This window comes from Galeopterus variegatus, unplaced genomic scaffold (genome assembly GCF_000696425.1).
Source record: "Galeopterus variegatus unplaced genomic scaffold, G_variegatus-3.0.2 Scaffold6688, whole genome shotgun sequence".
In the NCBI taxonomy this organism is placed as follows: Eukaryota; Metazoa; Chordata; class Mammalia; order Dermoptera; family Cynocephalidae; genus Galeopterus; species Galeopterus variegatus.
The window spans coordinates 46,478-66,018 of NW_007732799.1; the positions used below are offsets into that span (position 1 = coordinate 46,478).

General features: G+C 43.0%; 1 protein-coding gene across 1 annotated transcript in view; it reads right to left on the minus strand.

Annotated features, from left to right (window-relative positions):
• Nucleotides 1-1,196: 1,196 nt before the first annotated feature.
• The window catches only part of VPS8 (vacuolar protein sorting 8 homolog (S. cerevisiae)), a 73,118-nt gene continuing 54,773 nt past the window's right edge, over nucleotides 1,197-19,541 (minus strand). The window contains exons 7-8 of the mRNA XM_008591138.1: nucleotides 5,290-5,370; nucleotides 1,197-1,900 (exon numbers count right to left, since the gene is read on the minus strand). Of these exons, the coding sequence (XP_008589360.1) occupies nucleotides 1,751-1,900; nucleotides 5,290-5,370 (231 nt within the window). The 3' untranslated portion in view covers nucleotides 1,197-1,750. The remainder of the gene's footprint in view (nucleotides 1,901-5,289; nucleotides 5,371-19,541) is intronic.

Sequence of the window (19,541 nt, forward strand, 5' to 3'; positions counted from 1 at the left end):
ATGATTAGTTGGTCTCTAGTGGTTTGCTTTGATTCCTTAGTTTTTATATTTTGTGTATCTACTATAGGATTTTGCTTTATGGTTACCATGAGGCTTACATAAAACATCTTATAATTATAAAGGCTATTTTAAGCTGACAACAACTTTTCTTTGCTCACATAAAATAACTACACTTTCACTCCACCCCTCCCAAACCCATTTTATATTTTTGATGTCACAATTTACATCTTTTTATATTGTATATCCTTCTGTCTTAGTTCTTTAGACTACAGAATGAAGAAGAGTAATCACCAAGTTTTGCTTTGAGAATATCAAGTTCCTTTGGCCTTAACTTTAGATTCATCAAGAATCTTCTGATATATAACTTGGGGAGGTAGCATCACTGGCTATGAAATCACAGTTCTGAGTTCAAATCCCTACTCTGCTACTTCTTTGTCACCTTCATTAAATTCCTTATCATCTCTGAGCCTCAGCTATCTCATCCATAACCTGGGTTGAGACTGTCTCATAAAGCTGCAATGGGCATCCATTTGGTGATGATCACTTAATACTCAATCACTTCCCTCGACCCTATCTTCTCACACCTTCATTAGGAAGCAGCACCCTGTGTAACCCAGGTCGTGGGAAGAGTTGTATAATAAAAGCTAAGCTAACATTTCTGGGGCATTTTCTATGTGCCTGCACAGTGCTAAATGTTTACATGTATCATCTCATTTTGTCTTCATAACAGCTCTATTTATAAAGAAACTGAAACTTAGAGAGATTAAGTGACTTGCTCAAAATCACAGCTAGTACATGGCAGAAGTAGCATGTTTTCTCTTAAGAAAGTCAATATATTTGTATCTAGTTAATAATCTATTTCCTGTTTCATTTCTAAGTAAATTTATAAAGGTGGAAACCTAGGTCTCTGGGTATGGTGACCTCCTGTGATTGTTGGTTCAATGATATATGAAGTCCCAGGGCCAGAAATGTAACAGTAATACCCTCTTTGGTAGTCTAGCCCCTGTCGTAGCAGCACTTGGGTGTTTGGGCTGCTCAACAATGTAGCCTGCAATGGAGCTACATATCTGAATAAAGTAGGGTTGCTGCAGTCAGGTTCCCTGACTTTGAGCTAATAAAACTGAATTATGGCAATCGGGCTCTAAATGTCCTCCAGGACTTGACAGATTGAGAGCTAGACAGCCAGTCAGCAGGCCTGCAGAACTTAAACACAGAAGCATTTATTGTTAAAAGTTAACATAAACACATCAAAAGGGAGTTGTTCCCAGCCCCCGTAGGTTCTTTGCTCTCTCCAATGCATGTTTCAGTTATAATGCAGCCTGGCCAAGCACTTTGAAGATGAAATTCCTCCATGCTGCTCACCAGCTGAGGAGACGTGGCATGACAGACTCTTGAATGCCATCAGCATGAGCTCCGTCTACTCTCTGGGCTTCAGGGGTAACAAGAAAAAGTCTCAAAAGACAAAATGTATTTCCTAAAAAGCTGGATGGAGGTATGTGGCATTCCTTTGCTTAACAAGCAAAACAGAATCAACCAGTCTGGTGAACTGATGCTGTGACAATCCTATGGAAGAGACAGGAGTGTCCATTGGGAATGGTGGGTGTGGAAGCCCTGGGCACAGAAGTCCAACCTGGAACCTCTGCCTAGAAGTGTGGGAAGCAGTGGAGGCCAAGCTAGTCAGAGAAAAGGGGCCTAGCCCCAGCTGTCTTGGGATCGTCTCTGGGTTGCCAGGGTCAGGCCCCAGGAGGCTTCAGTCCTCAGTCACAGGAGGGGGAATGAGCTGCAGCTGGAAGTTCTCATTCTGGAAGATGCTGTTGAAAGCAGGACCACTCTGGGAGCCACTGAATGGCCTGTAGTTCTCACTGCTGCGATTCTGAGAGAGTTCTGTAAGGAGAGCCAACTAAAAGGAAGGGACACACATCAACCAAGGCTTGTGAGAGGCAGAGAATCTGTGTGTGTGGGCATGGGAGGGGGGTGTGGGACAAAGGTGGAGAGGATCCTGAATTCCCCTGCCTCAGACACAGGAGAGACAGCACTACACTGTGGGAAGAGTAAAGAAACTGGGTTTGGGTCCCAGGTCTGTATCTCACAAACTAGTATAGGTGGAGCATTCCTAATCCAAAAAATTGATATCCAAAATGCTCCAAAATCCAAAACTTTTTGAGCACTGACATGACACTCAAAGGAAATGCTCATCACAGCATTTCAGATTTCTGGATTAGGGATGCTCAAGTAGTAGTAGTAGTATGCAAACATTCCAAATTCCAAAAAAAAAAAAAAATGCAAAACACTTCTGGTCCCAAGCATTTCGGATAAGAGATGTTCAATCTGTAGTGATTTTTTGGCAACTTCATCTTTTAGGGCCAAAATGTCCTCATTCTATAATGATGAGACTGGACTGGTTTGCTCCCAAGTGCACACAGACTATGCTCTCTGACACCAGACAGCTGACAAAGACCTGCCCTGTACCCTGAGTGTCCTACAGTTGCTGTGCATGACCCTGTTGCTGCCTTTGTCTCCCTGTGGAAATGCCCTGAGCTGATGTTCTCCATTCTCAGCTCAGCTCATTCCACTCTTTCCCTCTTGGTGAGTTCTCCCTGGGGTGAATGAGCCTGAATTATGACCACTGGCTCTAACCTCTCTCTTTTGTAACCTGGATAGCTCCAAGTGGATGTCCAGCTACAGACTCAAACTTAGGAGCTGCAGAAAAACTCACAGTCTCTACCTTCTCCCCAGATGAGTCCCCTGCTCCCATCTTCCCTATTCCCACAGCAATACCAGCAATACCCTCACTCTGTTAGCGGCTGAGTTCTGGAAGACCTGCCAAGGAGGAGAGAATGGCAGGAGGAAGTGTTACTGCCAGTCATTGGGAAGCCAGGCTCTGCCAAGCAGAGAGGCCATCCCTCTCACTTAGAGAGTCTTTCTACAAAAGTAAGGAGCCTGATGGCCTGGACTTGGGATGCCCTTGACAATCGGAGAAGAGATGAATTCCACCCCAGGGTCCTTAACTTCTTGCCCAGTAGGCATCTTTGCAAACTGCTTCCCCAGGTGTTAACGGAATCACCTGACCCACCCAAAGAGCTAACTTGAAGAAAAACTCAGAGCCAAGATAAAATGCTCCCTTTTAACAGTACATGGGACTCGTGGGATGGAGGCCTTGTGTCCCACCACCAATATTCTGAGCAAAGCTGCTTAAGCTTGAGTCTAGGCCAGTGAAAGCCTGACCTATGTGGACTCCCTGGAGAGGAGGCATCTGTGATGAGTGACCCATCACACTCCTCAGGGCAACCCTGTGTTTGGCTTGTCAGAAGTCCAAGAGGACTTCTAATAACCTCAGGAACTATATCGAGTGTCTTTTCCGTGCCAGGCACTATGCCAGGTGCTTTATGTGTGTTATTTCTAATCCTTCACCACAACCCTCTGAGGTAAAAAACCCAGAGCCCCAAGAAGTTGAGTAGCTTGTTCTAGCTCAGCTGGCAGTGAGTGGTAGTGTGGAAATCAAACTCAGGTCTTTGTGGTGATTTCTGCTCAGCCAAGCTGCCTACAGTTCTGCCTTCCCTGGAGATAACTTGTCTGTCACCTTTTCCCTCCCCACCTGCCCTGCCAGGCACCCTGTCTTCTACCTGTTCTCTGACTTCTAGCAAGGGGTTCTCTCCTCACACGCAATAACGGCACAATGCTCACATGTGTCCATTCGTCACTTCTGCTGAAAACTCACTACCAGTAGCTGTGGTAGTTGGGGAGACATCTGAATGCCTGTAAGTTCTAAGTTCCATGTCCTGGCTCAGAGACATGTCTTTGATCTAATTTCACAATTCAGTGACTCTGAGGCTCTGACTGCAAGTTTCTGAGCTGTCCAAAGATACACATGAGGTAGGTTGGGTCAAGCAACCTAACCAGGGACCTCCACTGATGCCCGTGCAGGTTACAGAGAGATGTCCCTTGCTCTCTCAAGCCCCACCATGTGCCACTCCCTTTCTCCATAATGCCCTCAGCACTGTGGAGTGCTCTGAGAGGACCATTATGTACAACGCTTTGAGGAGAACAGGCAACAGCTGCTAAACTCCAGCTGCTTTCACATTCTGACACTGTGAGGCAAGAGATCGACCACATACAAAAAGTTATTTCCCAAGAAAAGAGAGATTTTTGTGTTCTACATCTGTAACTTAGAGATCTGGAAATAAATGAGCTCTGAATAATGGCTCAACAGTCTGAAGCAGGAGGACTTCCTTGGAAGGCCCAGGAACCAACTCCTAGGGCAGAGCTTGGCTGAGACTGAGAAGGGATAGAGGTGATGCCAGATTAATAAAGATACTGGGCCATATTCAGGAGACCCCTGGAGAAATCTCCTGGAATGAAAACTCTACCCAGACCAACTCTCAAACAGGGAACACCATTTGTCTCTGGGTTGCCAAACAACCTGGCAGTGGCAGGTGACTGCCTAAGAATGAGGTGTGGGAGATGGGAGAGCAGGCATAGGAGCAGAGCACATAAGTAGTTTGTGCAAGCTCAAGATAAGCTCGGGACAAGTTGGGCCTGGCTGGAATTCAGCTGTAACTTGGGGAGTAGAGGAGGTGGCAGAGTTTGGACTTCATCCTTCAGGTGGGGGAGATCCAGAATGTATTTTAAGTAAGGGGGTAACAGGACACATGGGGTTTGGAAAGAGTACCCTGGCATCCGCATAGAGAAGGGACAGGAGAGTTTCTAACCAATCAGAAGACCAGCAGTGGCCTCTGTGAGTGACAAGGAGGCCTGACCCACAGTAGTGGCAGTTGGGAGGGAAAGGGGAGAAAGAGAGAAGCTGCCTGCAGATATCTCCAGTGGGTAGATGGAGGGTGATGGATGAGCCCAGGGGGCTGCCAGTCCCTCTTCTGTTTGACTGGATGAGAGAAGGTGCTATTCCCAAACTAATTCAACCAATGCAGATGCCCAGGAGTGTCTGGGGCTTAGAACAGATTTGGCAGTCATCAGTATAAACAAAGCCTCCTGGATGAGGGATTAGGATCTAGCTTGCTTACTGTGGAGGTAGGTCAAATATAGAAGCCCTTCTGTGTCCTCACAGCCCATGGTAGGTAAGGAACACACATCTCTCCACATATACTGCCCTCTTTGCCAAGTTCTGAGTGCTCCCTGGGGCCAGGGCCAGTTGGCCATATGGCTATAACAGGGATGACAGGGCACATTCCAGGCTAAGGAAGAGGCTAGAGGGGGAATTTGAAGACAAGGCCTTTCCAAAACAGTAATTTACAAATAGGGAAATAAAAATATATACAATCACACAAACGTTACCCTGGAACTTCCTCTGTACAGACGGCAAAGTTGATCAAATGCTTGGACTTGCTGTGGATCCAGAACAAGTTCTGAGGTTGCCTGAGAAACCAAAAATGATAATATTAGTAACACTACATGCTGGGTCCCTGGGCAGCCTCTGAACTTGCACCACACCGACGGTGAAGTAGGACATGGAGCTTCATTCTCCTGAAGAAAATCCATGCTGCCAGCACTTAGTGAGAGACATCCTGCTGAACCTTAGAAATGGGCATGTTCCTCTGAAGTCCTTCCTCGGTGCTGCCCCACGTTGACCTGTCTATGGACCCTTTTCCCAATGTGCCTAGTAGACGCTCACCTGACTTAAAATTCTTCCAGGAATAAAATAATTTTTAAAAAGGGAGCATTCAGGGAATAACTAACCAATCACTAAGGTGAAGATTTCTGTTCTCTTTTTCATAGTTCTGTGGTTCAAAAGATCAAGGGTTCAAAAGGGCAAGAGTGAGGGGCAGCTGCTCACAGAAGGCCCATCTAGCTGGCTTTCACCCTGCCTGTGCAGACTTCTGATGTGCTTAATGGACTCCTGTCCCATCACCTCTGTGCCTCAAGAATTGGGATTGAATTCTATGGTTCAATGGATATTTCTGGAGCCCCTACTCTATCAGTTCCTGGTGTACAAAAGTAAAGGAGTCAAAAGGAGTTTAATGTCTCATAGATTCTGGGGCATTAAAGCCCCATGAAAAGGTTTCACCTTCTCCAGTGTTGATAAGCAAAACTTGAGAGGTTACTGAGGTATAATAGCCACAGACTGCATATTTTCCAGGGCAATCCTTGTTTGAAATATGCTCTTACATTATCTACATAAACCATCAAAATGTCCCTGAAATTATATTTTGGGGTCCAAATTACACCCTTACACAAAGTGGGACATTGAAGTCTCAGTTCTGGCCCCCTCTTCAGAACATCTTCTCTGAGTTCCCTAACCTTGTCAACAGACAGTGTTCTCCCTTCTGTGCTTCTACCTGATCCAGGCATAACTGTATTGTTCACTCATTGTGGTGTAAACACGTGCCTCACCTGGTAGACTATGAACTCCCTGAAGACCAGAACTGGATCTTACTCATCCTTCTATTCCCAGTGCTCTGCAGCCAGAAAATGGTCAACAAACATTTGCTAAGTATTTCGTATCAAATTGTGTCCCCCCAAAAGTTTAATGTGTTGGAGGCTTGATCCCCACTGTGACAGTGTTAAGAAGGTGGGAAATCCTATTATGATAATTGAAAGGTAGGGCCTTGAAGAGGTCATTAAGTTGATGGTTTTATGGTGGTTGAAGGGTATGGTTCTCAGGGCTTTAAAAGGAGAGGGTGTAAGGGGCTCGCTCTCTCTCTGCTCTGCCATTTTCTGCCATGTGAGATCCCTATAAAGCCACCACCAAAGAAGATTCTCACCAGATGTGTTCCCTGGACTTGGAACTTCCCAGCCTCTGAAACTGTAAGCAATAAATTTCATTTTCTTTATAAATTACCCAGTTCCAGGTATTTTGTTATAAGCAATAGAAATGGACTAATATAGAAAACTGGTACCAGAGAAGTGGGGTGTGGCTTACAAAAGATACTTGAAAATGTGGAAGTGTCGTTGGAACTGAGTACTGAGGAGAGCCTGGATGAATTTGAAGGAGCACGCTAGAAAAAGCCTAATTGCTGATGAGAGTTTAAACACAACAAAGCCAGGGAAAGTTTGAAACTTCTTTTTTTTTTTTCCTTTTTGTCTTTTTTACTGACCAGTAACGGGATTGCAACCCTCGGTGTCGCGCCCGCACCGGGGACCGGCAACGGGATCGCAACCCTTGGTGTTGCGCCCGCACCGAGCTCAACCAGTGAGCGGGAACCAGTCTCCACATGGGATCCGAACCCTCAGCAGGAGCGCCGCCGCGCTCCCAGGCGGCGCACTCTCCAGTGCGCCACCAGGCCGGCCCTGAAACTTCTTAAAGACTGGTTAAATGGTGGTTAGCAGAATGCTGATAGAAATATGGACAGTAAAGGCCAAACTGAGGGGATTTCAGATGTAAACTGGGGCAAAGATCACCCTTGCTATGAACTGGCAAAGAACTTGGCTGCATTCTCTTCATGGTCAAAAGTTTTATGGTATGCGGAACTTAAAGATGCCAAACCAGGGTATTTGGCAGAAGAAATTTCTAAGCAGCAAAGTATTCAGTAAGGTACACTGGCTACTTGGAACAGCTTAGGCTGAGTTATGGCAGCAAAGGCATGCGGTAAAGCCATGATTTAAAAGGGAAGCAGAGCATAAAGATTTGGAAAATTTGCAGCCTGGCCATGTCGTAGAGAATCAGAAAGCATTTTCAGAAGAAAAATGCAATGGTGTTAGGAAGATTAGTACAAAAGAAAGGGATTATCAAGAGAAGAGGAAAAATGCCCTGAAGGTATTGAAGAAACCTCTGGGCCAACCCTTCCATTTCAGGCCCAAAGGCCTAGGGAGACAGAATGGTCTTGGGGAACAGGCCCGAGGTGCCCTCCACAGGCTCACTGCCCAAGGCCAGCTTGGGATGCTGCTCTCCACACCAACACCCCAGCCATGGCTAAATTGGCTGCAGATGTGGCTGGACCCACAGCTTTGAAAAATACAAGCTGGAAGTCCTGGTGGCATCCACATGGTGTTAGGTCTGCAGGCTGACAGAATGCTAGAGTTGTGAAGGTTTGGGAGCCTCCACCTCAATTTCAAAGGATGTATGGAAAAGCCTGGGGGCCCAGGAAGAGATCTGATGCAGGGGTGGATTCTCCACAATAGCCTTTCCTAGAGCAATGCCAAGAGGAAATGTGGGGTAGGAACTGCAGCAGGAAAAACCCCACCAAGGCAATGCCTAGTGGAATTGTGGGAGTGAGACCACTAGGGAGACCCCAGAATTGTACAGCTACCAGCATGCAACACTAGCTTAGGAGAGCTGAAGCATGGCCTAAGACCAGGAAAGCCATAGGACTGGAGCTGAGGACTTGGGGGCTCAACCCCCACACCAGAGTACAGAGGAAATTCAACATGGAGTCAAGGCACATGATTCACCAGCTTTTAGATTTAATGTCTGCCCTGCTGGGTTCTGGACTTGTTTAGGACTGTTATCCTTTCTTTTGGCCTATTTCTCTCTTTTGAATGTGAATATGTACCCTATGTTTGTTCCACCATTGTATCTTGGAAGTAGATAACTTGTTTTGATTTCACAGATGGGACCTCCCTGAGGACTCGACCTGTCTGTCCTGATCACCAGTGCCAAGCACTGTGGCACACACAGAGCGGCTGTGAAATAATTATGTGCTGATCAAATGGCTGTAGGGATGGGAAGGGCGAGCAAGCAGACTTTCTCATTCTGATGTTTCACTGAAGTTTTCATAGATCCTCTGCAACTCAGTAAGAGGAACATAGGGCAGGGCTTCTGACAGACTTGGGCTCAATCCAGATTCTGCCCACAACTAGCTGAGTGGCTCTAGGCAAATTATTTAGCTTCTTTCAATCTCAGTTTCTTTATCTGTAAAACTCTACTTTGCAGAAATTGTGAGAATTAGAGATAATGTACAGGCCTGGAGCCTATTTGATGTTCAGTAAATGGCAGCGATTACTGCAACTGTGTTATTTGTACTCCCAGAGAAAAGTGTCCTGTACAAAGAACAATAGGCTGAGAATCAGGAAACCTGAGCTCTAATCCTGTCACCAGCTCCTGTATAACCTGAGATGGTCGCATCTCTCCTCTGCGTTTGTGTTCCAATTTACTTGGGGCACACTTTACTATCCTGAGAAGATGTTGAGAGCCATGAAATAACAGGCAGTTAGGGCATGAAAGTTTCAAGTAAAATAGTCATATTTATTAAAGCCAATCATGGCTTTTATTGCATAATCAGAAGCAAACCAGGCCAACCATTGAGGGGCACTGTCACAGACTCATGATAGCCCTGAGTTGTCATGAAATAACAGATTCAGTGTACAGGTGCCATACAGAGAAACTGATCTGCCACATCAGTGTCATGCCCAAAATAAAAGCGGAAGCAACAAAATATGAACACAATCTCAGTTTGGCAAATCCATAAACATAAAACACCCTTCGCAGTATTCCCAGACCTTCTAGCCCCCAAGCATAGAATTGATTAGGACTGATTTTCCAACTGGAAGAGAAGGAAAAACACATTTGATGCTATCTGCGAGAGCAAATTTCTTTCTTCCTGTGTAATGAAGTCGTGAGAAGAGCTGAAAATTAAACTGTAGCTGAACATTAGAGGGAGAAACAGTGACAGCCCCGGAAATGACCTTGTAACACTCAGCATTAAAGTAAACCCAGTGGAAAATGAGGTCCTGATGATCTACAAGAGCCCCAGGGAGAGGAACGTCGGGCTAACACAGTGCACCAGCACATTTCAAAGCTCAGTAATGCACAAATGTGGTGGAGTGAAAGCTGTAATTACATCCGCTGGAAGAAGAAAACAAACCAGGGCCATCAGGATCCACAGACCTCTTAACTAGCACATGAAGCTTCAGTACAGAAACCACCATGATCCACTGCCACCCTGAAGGCCTGGCTCACAATAATAGGGATTATAATAGTAGGGATTCTGGATATGAAGCCTTCAGAAGACTGAGCTGTGCTTGTTCATTTCTTATTCTCTACAATAAATAAGGTCCTGAAATCAAAATCCTAACATTTCCTTTTCTAATCATCTTCCCACACTAACACATGAGATGGCTAAACATAGTTTGTGAGAGACATGGGACTCTTCGTATAATTCTGCAACATGATTGTCTGTCTTTTCTATATTCTAGGAGCCTTCTATGGGCATTTCTGTAATTTGCTGCTGGCAATGGAGGTAGAGGTGGAGAGTGGTATGAGTGGAACGAGCACCACTTTCCCCACTGTCTTCCTGCCTGCCCTTGACCTCACTTTCAAATCTTTCCTCATATCTGTTATAGGTCTTATCCAGACTTTTGCCACCACCTAAGTTTTTTCAAACCAGAGATCCGTAGTATTTAAAGGTTTTGCCTAAAATGAAACCTTGGTTTCACAGATAAGAGCAAAGCCATACCTCCTTCCCCTCTGCAAGTGGAAAATACCTTTTCTAAAACTCCCACCCACAACAGTTTGTTCTCAGGCTGAACCTGACCCCTCATACCCTCACATTTCTCTCAAAAACTCACAGCTAATAATGAATTTGGTAATAAAATAATAAAACAGACAGACAAGTTGCTAAGCTGCTTGGAGAGGAGAGGAAAAAATCTGGCAGAACATCTCTGAAGGAGATTTCATTTACAGTAGAAATCACAGCTCTAGAATGACCAGCTCTAAGGGAAGTGAGTGCTTGAGGTTGGAGATAGAGACTGTGAAAGACTAAGTGAAAGACAGCCATAAAAACCCAACACCTTCAATACCGCAATGAAAAAGAAACAACACGTGACCTTTTCTTAACAGTAGGGGGAAAATGCTGGTTCATGTCTTCAAAGATGTGAAAAGAGGAACAAAAACCAGTACATGCTCACATTTATTGAGCATGTAATTATTATGTGCCAGTGTCCGTTACAAGCACTTTGCATGTATTATCTCATTTAATCATCACAACAACCCTGTAAAGTAGGCACTTCTGTTATCGTCATTTTATAGTTGAAGACACTAAGGTCCTGGAGTTCAGTGATGTGCCAGAGCTCACTGTGGTTGGTGATGGAACCCAGATCTGAACTGGGGCAGTCCAGTTCCAGAGATTTCTTTCACTTGCCATGCTCTTGGTATCAGTCTGAAGAAGCTTGACAGAAAGTCATTTTCAAGGGACCTGAGAGTTTGTGTCAGGAGCAGAGTAGGACCTGTCTGGGGTCAATATGCCTAAATCATGCTCTTGAAACACTGATAGCCTCTGACCTCCTTCTGGGAACCTTTATGATTCTGCTTTCTTTAACTTCAAAACTCATGCCATCAGGCCTGTGAAGTATAAGCAAAAGGCCCAGGAGAGAGAGTGAGCGGCAGCAGATGGAAATAAACTATAGCTAGTAGTGTTCTACCCCAAAATGACTGGAAGGATGGACCAAAGCCTAGTGAGAGCCCACTACACTAAGAACTAAGCTAAGTGCTGCAGTGAGAGAACTCACAAACAATGTAAGGACAATTTTGTGTACCCACCAGGTGCTCATGAATGCTTCTGCCATTACAGAAAAAACTCTGAACTTGGCTCTGACACTAATTAGTTGTATTGATATCCTTGATGTCAGTTATCTTATCCATAAAACAAAGAAAGTATCTGCATAGCTTGCCTCACAAGTCTCTAGTGAAAGAAGCTAGCTACTTCTGCGTTTAATTCATACATTAACCCAGCAAGATAGAATTTATTGTCTCTAATTTACATGTGCAGAAAGTGAGGTTCAGATACGTTAAAATACAGTTTATAAGAGACAGGGTGGCGGGCCGGCCCGGTGGCGCACTGCTATAGTGCGCCGCTTGGGAAGTGCGGTGGCACTCCCGCCGAGGGTTCGGATCCCACATACAAACCGGCCGCTCACTGGCTGAGCGAGGGGCGGGAGCAACACCGAGGGTTGCGATCCGTTGCCAGTCACGAAAAAAAACAAAAAGGAAAAAAAAAAAAAAAAAAAGAGACAGGGGGGTTACTTATAATAGGACTGACCCTAAAGCCCACTATACCATTTTTGTGACAAACATAAGGTGCTATAAACATATAAAGTATTACGAGCTTCCCATGGACAATACGAGCTGCCTAGTCTCTTGGGAGGCTGCTATTACATCTGCCGGAGCACTGTACCTACCAAGAGCCTTTGTGCTGCCATCCATAAGGTTCACACCACCAATGCTATGTCATTACATAAGGGAATACAAGTCTTTTTTCTTGTTTGGTTTAGTCCACCCATTTTGCTTCTTCACAAAAAGAAACGTCCCCAAATTAAAGTCTCTGAATCCCACACACTATAGCTGCACACACTTGGCTATTTACCCCTTGCCTAACTTGCTTTGAAAGCCTGGAGAAAATCTGTGGTGGAAAAAGTTGATGATCTCATCATGCTTTAAAATATGGATTTTTTTTTTTTTTAAGAACTGATTAGGCAACTTCAGAGTGTAATTTGAATTTTTAGATAACTAATGTAGTTCCTTGGTCAAATTCATTAAAACCTGCCTATTATCTGGACAGGGATTATTATTATTATTAGAAGGGGTTGGCCATTTTAGTGTAACTGCTTCACAGGCATGGGAAGCTCAAATTCCCAAACGGATTAAAAAATAATTGCTGGATGCTGCCATCCCCAGTGTACTGGAGGCATTATTTAGGGTCATCGTTATCCAGAGATGTCAAGATAGAGAGCAGGAGCATTATAAACAGAAATGAACATGATAGTACTGGGAGATGAGGCAGATGACAGTGGGCCTGGGACCCCCAATCTCGTTCCTTCCTGAGGGTACTGTCCTATGCAAACTTGGAGTCTTGCCACATGGTATACTGTGGTCATGCTGTAATTGCCTTTTCTCTCTGTCAGGAAAAGAAAACCTAAGAAAAACCCAGAAAGGTTTATTTTTATGGGAAGCAGAGTTACAAGAAAGCTTCTTAGTGGGGTGGCATTTTCTACTGCTAGTCAGAAACCCTTTTGTCTTCATTGGTCAAGTGTTTGGCCTTATTAAAAAAAATCAAAACAACAGCTTTCATTTTATATAAGTAATTAAGGCTTACCATCCTTTGATTATCTAACTGATTATTGCATACTTAGGAATAAGGTCAAACACTTACCTTGATGAATGCTGCTGTGGGGCAGCAACTATGACAAAGCACTCCTCTGAGGAGCAGTGTCCTTAATGATTTTTCTGTCAGAGCCAAGACTGCTGAAACATTTTCAGTTCTAGTATTCCTGCCCATCTTAACTAGACAGACCTAGTAAGGATGACATGACAACCAGAGGAATACAGAATCAACTGGAAGAGCACTTAACCCTGAAGTTAGCAAAACCCAATACAAGTTAACAACGTAATTACAAACCGAAGGAAAAAAAGCACTGACGTATGTGGTCGTTCTGTAGTTATTTTAGAGAGAAATTTGCTATCAGAAAGAGAGAAAAACTTTTGGACCATTTCTCTGTGTAGGACTGGTTTTTGGGAGGAGAAAGGCAGAAAATGAAGTGAAATGAGATATAAACTGAGTGAAATTAATATATTAAATTATTGTTCACTGTACCTAAAAACAAAACTAGAGATTTTCAAATATTGCCATTATATAGTAATAGTACTGGACTAGACTAGCTTTCCCATAAGTAAATATAAAATTGGCCAAAATATATAGAACACCTGTTTTCAAACTCTGGACAAAAGGCAGAACAGGATTATGATCCTTGAAAGAAAGCAAGCACACAAAGTGAGTCCCTGATTTCCCTGGAATTCTGGAAGCATTATCTGGACTTCAGCACAGGGAGGGAGAGCCCAAGTAGAGCACAGAAGTCTTAATGAACTGAAGAATTAGACATAGAAGTTTGGGGGCTGGTCAGTGGATTGAATCTGAAGAGGAGAAAGCTGACTTGAGAAGGAGCTCTAGAAATCTATATAGAGCTCTCCTTATATTTTTGGCCTATTACTCAGCTACACATAGCCAGATAAGACTCCAGAGGCCTGGCAGAGAACAGCAACTGGGAAGCTATGAGACAGATAGAGATTCTAGAGGTTGTGAAGTGCTGGAAAACATGGGAATACTAACCAGCCAAAGTAGAAAGACCTTGATAAACACCCTGATATTAAATGAGATCCCCAAAAGACAAGTATAAGGGACAGCGATACTTTAAATCTGCCCTAACAAAGCTTAAAAATAAGCTTCAAAAATATGTAGCTGATTTAACAGTAACTAATAGCCTGTCAGAACAAAACTCAAAAGTCTCTAACGAAGATGATAAAATCCAGATGCTCACAAACATAGCATCTACAATGTCAAACACACAATCAGAAGTTTCTAGATATGTGGAGCAGAAAATTGTGACCCACAACCAGGAAAAAAGTCAACAGAAACATACTCTGGGATGGCAGAGATGGTGGAATTAGCAGACAAGGAATCTAAGCATCTACTTTATAAATATGTTTAAGGGTTTAAAGGAAAGGATGCACCTGACAAATGAATACAAGGAAAACCTCAGTAGAGAAATGGAAACTATAAAAGAGATCTAAATGATGTGAGGGTAGTAAGTGAACTATAGCATTGCAAGGTTTATATCAACTCAAATTAGATTGTGATAAAGTAAAGATGCATTCTGTAATCCCTAGAGCTACCACTAAAAAACAAAAACAAAAAAACTAAAGACATATCTAAAAGAGCAATAGAAGAATCAAAATAAATATTCAAAAATATTCAAATAACCCCAAAGAAGACAGGCAACAGGAGCAAAACCCAAAAGTCAAAAGAAAAGAATACAAACATTCAAAAGAAGAGAGAATGAATAAAGGCAGCAAAATGGGAGACTTAAATGTAATCATTGTATCAAATTTAAACAGAATAAATTCTCCATTTGAAAGGTGAAGATTATCAGACTGAATTTAAGAAGGATAGGAAAAAAGATATATAATGAAAACACTAATCATAAGAAAGCTTGACTGGCTCTATGAATAGATAATAGTCTTTGACATAAGGAGTATTGCTAGAGACAAAGAGGAACATTTCGTAAAGGTAAAAGGGTTAGTATGCCAGAAAGATATAATAATAACAAGCACATATGTGCCAGCAGAGCTCAAAATATGCAAAGAAATGATAGAACTAAGGGAGGAGACAGACAAATTAACAATCATTGCTGAAGATTTATAACACTCTCTCTCAGTAGTTGATAACTAGACAGAAAAAATCAGTAAGCATACAGATCTGAATGACATTAACAACTGCCTTGACTTCACTGATATTTATAGGAAATACACACAACAACTGCAGATTACACTTATTATTCAAGCACACAAATAATGTTTACTTAGATACGCCATATGATTGGTCATAAAAAAAGTCTCAGTGCCAGGCCAGTGAAGGAGCTGGCTGTGTGCCAGCCCCGCTCCTCCACCTCCACTTCCGTTTCCCTCACCCCTCCCCTCTCCCCCTCCCACTGCTCTGCAACATCTCTGAATGTAAAAAAATAATAATAAATAAGTTAAAAAAAACAGTCTCTGTGACTTTTCAAAGATTGATATCTTACAGGTTATGCTATCTGTCTGCTCCTCCATCTCCACTTCCGTTTCCCTCACCCCTCCCCTCTCCCCCTCCCACTGCTCTGCAACATCTCTGAATGTAAAAAAATAATAATAAATAAATTAAAAAAAACAGTCTCTGTGACTTTTCAAAGATTGATATCTTACAGGTTATGCTATCTGTCTACAACAGAATTAAATTAGAAATTCATTACAATAAGATACCTAAAGAAGCCTCAAATATTTGGAAATTAAACAATATGCTTTTTTGTGGCTGGCCGGTTTGGGGAATCCGAACTGTTGACCTTGGTGTTATCAGCACTGTAGTCTAACCAAGTGAGCTATCTGACCAGCCCTAAAATAATATACTTCTAAATAAACGACAGGTTAAAGAAGAAATAAGGCAAATTAAAAAATATTTCGAGATGAATGACACTGAAAATATAATATATCCAAATTTGTGGGATGCAGCTAAAGCAGTGATTGGATGAAAATTTATAGCTTTAAATTCTTATGTAAGAAGAAAAACTTAGCATCAGTGATCTAAGATTGCACCATAAGAAGCTAGAAAAAGAAAAGCAAATTAAAACAAAAGTAGAAGGAAGAAAAAATTCACTGGATGATCTTGACAACAGATTTGATTTGTCCTGTATGCACATGGGATTGGTTATGTTTAAAAAAGAGTGAGAAATGTCCTCTGGTTAAAGACAAAGGAAAGGAAGAGTAGATGAAAATGAAATTTGTGCTGCTAGTGCATCAAAAGCCTTGACTGTCAACCCCAAACTATTTATAGACCACTCTGTTACCAACAGGGACCCACTGAAGTTTACTAAGCACTAGAATAGGTGGAGGATGGACTGGAGCCACAGAAGACAAAGGCAGACGGGTCAGTGAGGACAGTGGAAATACATATCTACGGGGGAATGGCTATTATTGAAGTGTGGAGGAGGAGAAGGTCGGTACTGTTGAGGAAGGCCTCTCAGAGCTAAAAGTGAAATGCAGGGAGAGGTCATTTGAATTAAGTAATTTCTTCCTTCCAAAGATCACAAAGAAATTTACTATCTGTGCAATTTCATTTTCTCTTATACATTGCTGTGAAGTTGCCAGAGACAAATATGAACTGCTCCATTTTAGTTCCATAAAAAAGGTAGCCTTAACTGACTCAGTGAATAAATGAAAAAGTTAAGTGACTTAGCCACATAGAATGGGGTCTCCCCTTCAAAGATATGCTATATCTGGAATAGTATCTATTAAGAATAGATATTTCATTGCAAAATCAGGGACCTAAAACTTATACTTATCCATGTCATGAAAGAAGAACTGATAAAAATCACAGCTAGTACTCCCCTTGGATATTTGTGGAAAAAAACAAACCACGAAATTCCTAACTCAGTGACTTTTGTCAGAGTGACAGACTGCTTCTAAGCACCAGCCCACATTCCATCTTCATCTCCTCTTTCTCTCCTTCTGCTTTAATCAATGGAGATTTCTCACTGTTTCCTAAACATACCCAATGCAACATTCCGATACCATATGAAGGGGGTGTGTGAGCTTTCAAGGTGGTACAATAATTGATTTGGGACAGTGGTTCAGACAGAAGGCTATCCTCTGCAGGAAAAGTATAACTGTTACTGCAGCTCACACTCTGCAACATTCTGCTGTTTGGATTCCATGACCTTTATAAATAGGTGATAATTCAGCACGGCACAACTTACAATAGCCTATTGAGTTGTTTTAATGCACAATAATAGCCTGTCAGTTGCTCTGTCACACATACTGAAGAGAAAAAAGATAACTGCCATGTACTGTGGGAAGTGCCTAAAAGCTTCATCAGGAAACACTGTTGGAGGGGAAAGGCCCATTTGTAATTCAATCAATAGTCTCACTGTAGGGTCTAAAATTGCAAAAAGATGGTAGACATGATGGCAATACTCGTTTTGATGAGGGAGTTCACTTCCATAGAAGGTGCAAGGACGGCATAGAGAACAACCACTGACACTCAGATGGTCTCTCCTTACAGCCCATAATGGGAGACTCGTGATCTGAGTGGAAACAATCTTAGTCAACTGCTCATGAAGAGTAGTAACATATTAAGAGGCAGAAAAATCACACCCATCAGCCCTCAATTGCCTTACTATAATATGAACGAAGCTACCTCAATGCTGATGATGAGCGAAGGGGCTCTGTCCTTTGCTTTGTACTATATAAATATTTTATCAACGACTTGGATAAAGACAAAAGAGGCCTATGTATGGGACAAAAAAACCATGATTCCCAAAGGACATACACTGAAACAATATAAGCAAAGCCCTGCACCTGGCTCCGGAAACCAGCAATATGTGTATCAGTAGCATCTGTGAATAGAATCAGGAGTTTGGTATCATTATGTTCACTGTGAGTCAACCATGCAAATGGCTGCTTAAAAAGGTAATATTCTTTTGGTTCCATTTACAGAAACAAAATCTAGAAAAAGGAAGGTGATGATGTCATTTTGTTCTCAAATTACCTCACCTGAAGTACATGGTAGTAGCTGACAAGATGTGGTAAGATGGGGTGGAGAAGACAGAGGAAACGAACTGTGGACATTCTGCCTGGACAAGAGAAGACCAGGGGCTGGGGATACATGACTTCAACTACACAAAGGACTGGAAAGGCTGCTCTACAAAAGAGGGATTAGACGTCTTTTTCGTAGTTCCTACAGGAAGGACTAGGATCAATGGGTAGAGAGGTGTCACCCACCATAAGGAAGTATTAGTTTCCAGAGATGGAATATCCTGTCTCAGGAGGTGGTTTTCAGGCAGAGGCAGGACACTGTTGGTTAAAAATGGATGGGGAGAGAGACTGACTGCCAGCATGACAGCCTGAAGAGCTCCACTCACCTGTGCCCAAGTGAAACTGGTAAAAACTATTTTTATAAACCTCCAACTATTTAAAGACTCTGGAAATGGTCCTAAGGGCAAACAGCAAAGGAAGAAACAACTATTCCAAAAAATCTATGAAAATTTGGTAAGAAAGGCAAGGGTCTGTGGTATCTGAACCAAGACTGCTCTCTTCCCCCATCTCCCCAGCACAGCCAGGTGCTGACTCTACTCCAGACTGCTGCAGTCAAGACCAGCAGGCTGTCTCCCTCCCAAGATCCCAGTTGAGGGCTCTCTTCCCAGTAGGAGCAGCACTTCAACATTTCTCATTCTACCTTCAGCTATGTGTTGATGAATGCAGTGGAGCTGGTGGGGGCTACCTTCTTTTGGAAGACTCCACTCATGGAACTGAAGCTCACTGTGGTGGCTGTGTATGGAAAATCCTGGGCCACTGATCGCCCTTGCCCTGGCTTGTGAGGTGGTGGTTCCATGCCAGGAGAGGCAAGCCAAGAAGACCTCAGGCTGCTGCACTACTCCCCACTCCCTTCCAACAGTGTTTAGCTCCTAGAGTAGGGAGTGACATTCAGAGAGAAGCTTGCCATTGTTTTTACCCCAGCTCTAGAGCCTTGGCACAGATATTTTTCCTTGGTAGAGAAGCAGGTGTCTGACCTCTTCCTAAAGGAACTGATTTCATTTGCAACTGAGCATGGAGAAGTTCAAACCTAAGTGTGTTCTTAAGAACAGTGGAGGTTGAGGCAAAAGGCAACTGAGAGAAAATTTGTGGATTTAACCAAGATACAATCTAGATAGTAGGCTGGCTACTTTGCAGAAGAGAACAACAGGAAAAAAGAAAAAAGACAACCTGGAGAAGCCCTCCTGAAGTCAAAAGCAGACCTCAGAACTATTACTTAAAGGGAGCCACAATTTGACTGGATAAGTTTGTAGAGCAATTTATGTCCCAGGACATTGTTAAAAACAAGAGAGCAATCAGTAGGCCCTTAGTGGACTTTAACAGTTGGGTGGAGTCAGAGAAAAACAGTCCAGTTGATACCACTGTCATCCCAGGGTAACTGTAGGTGTAAATGAGGCTATGCCTTCCTGAGGAGCAATTTCAGAGGCTTAACACTGGAGAAGAATAGACTCCACTAAACTAATGCAGCCAGACACTAAAAAATAAACAAGCAAATAACAATAACAAGCCAGGAGGGCAGGAGAACCAGTACACAATATAT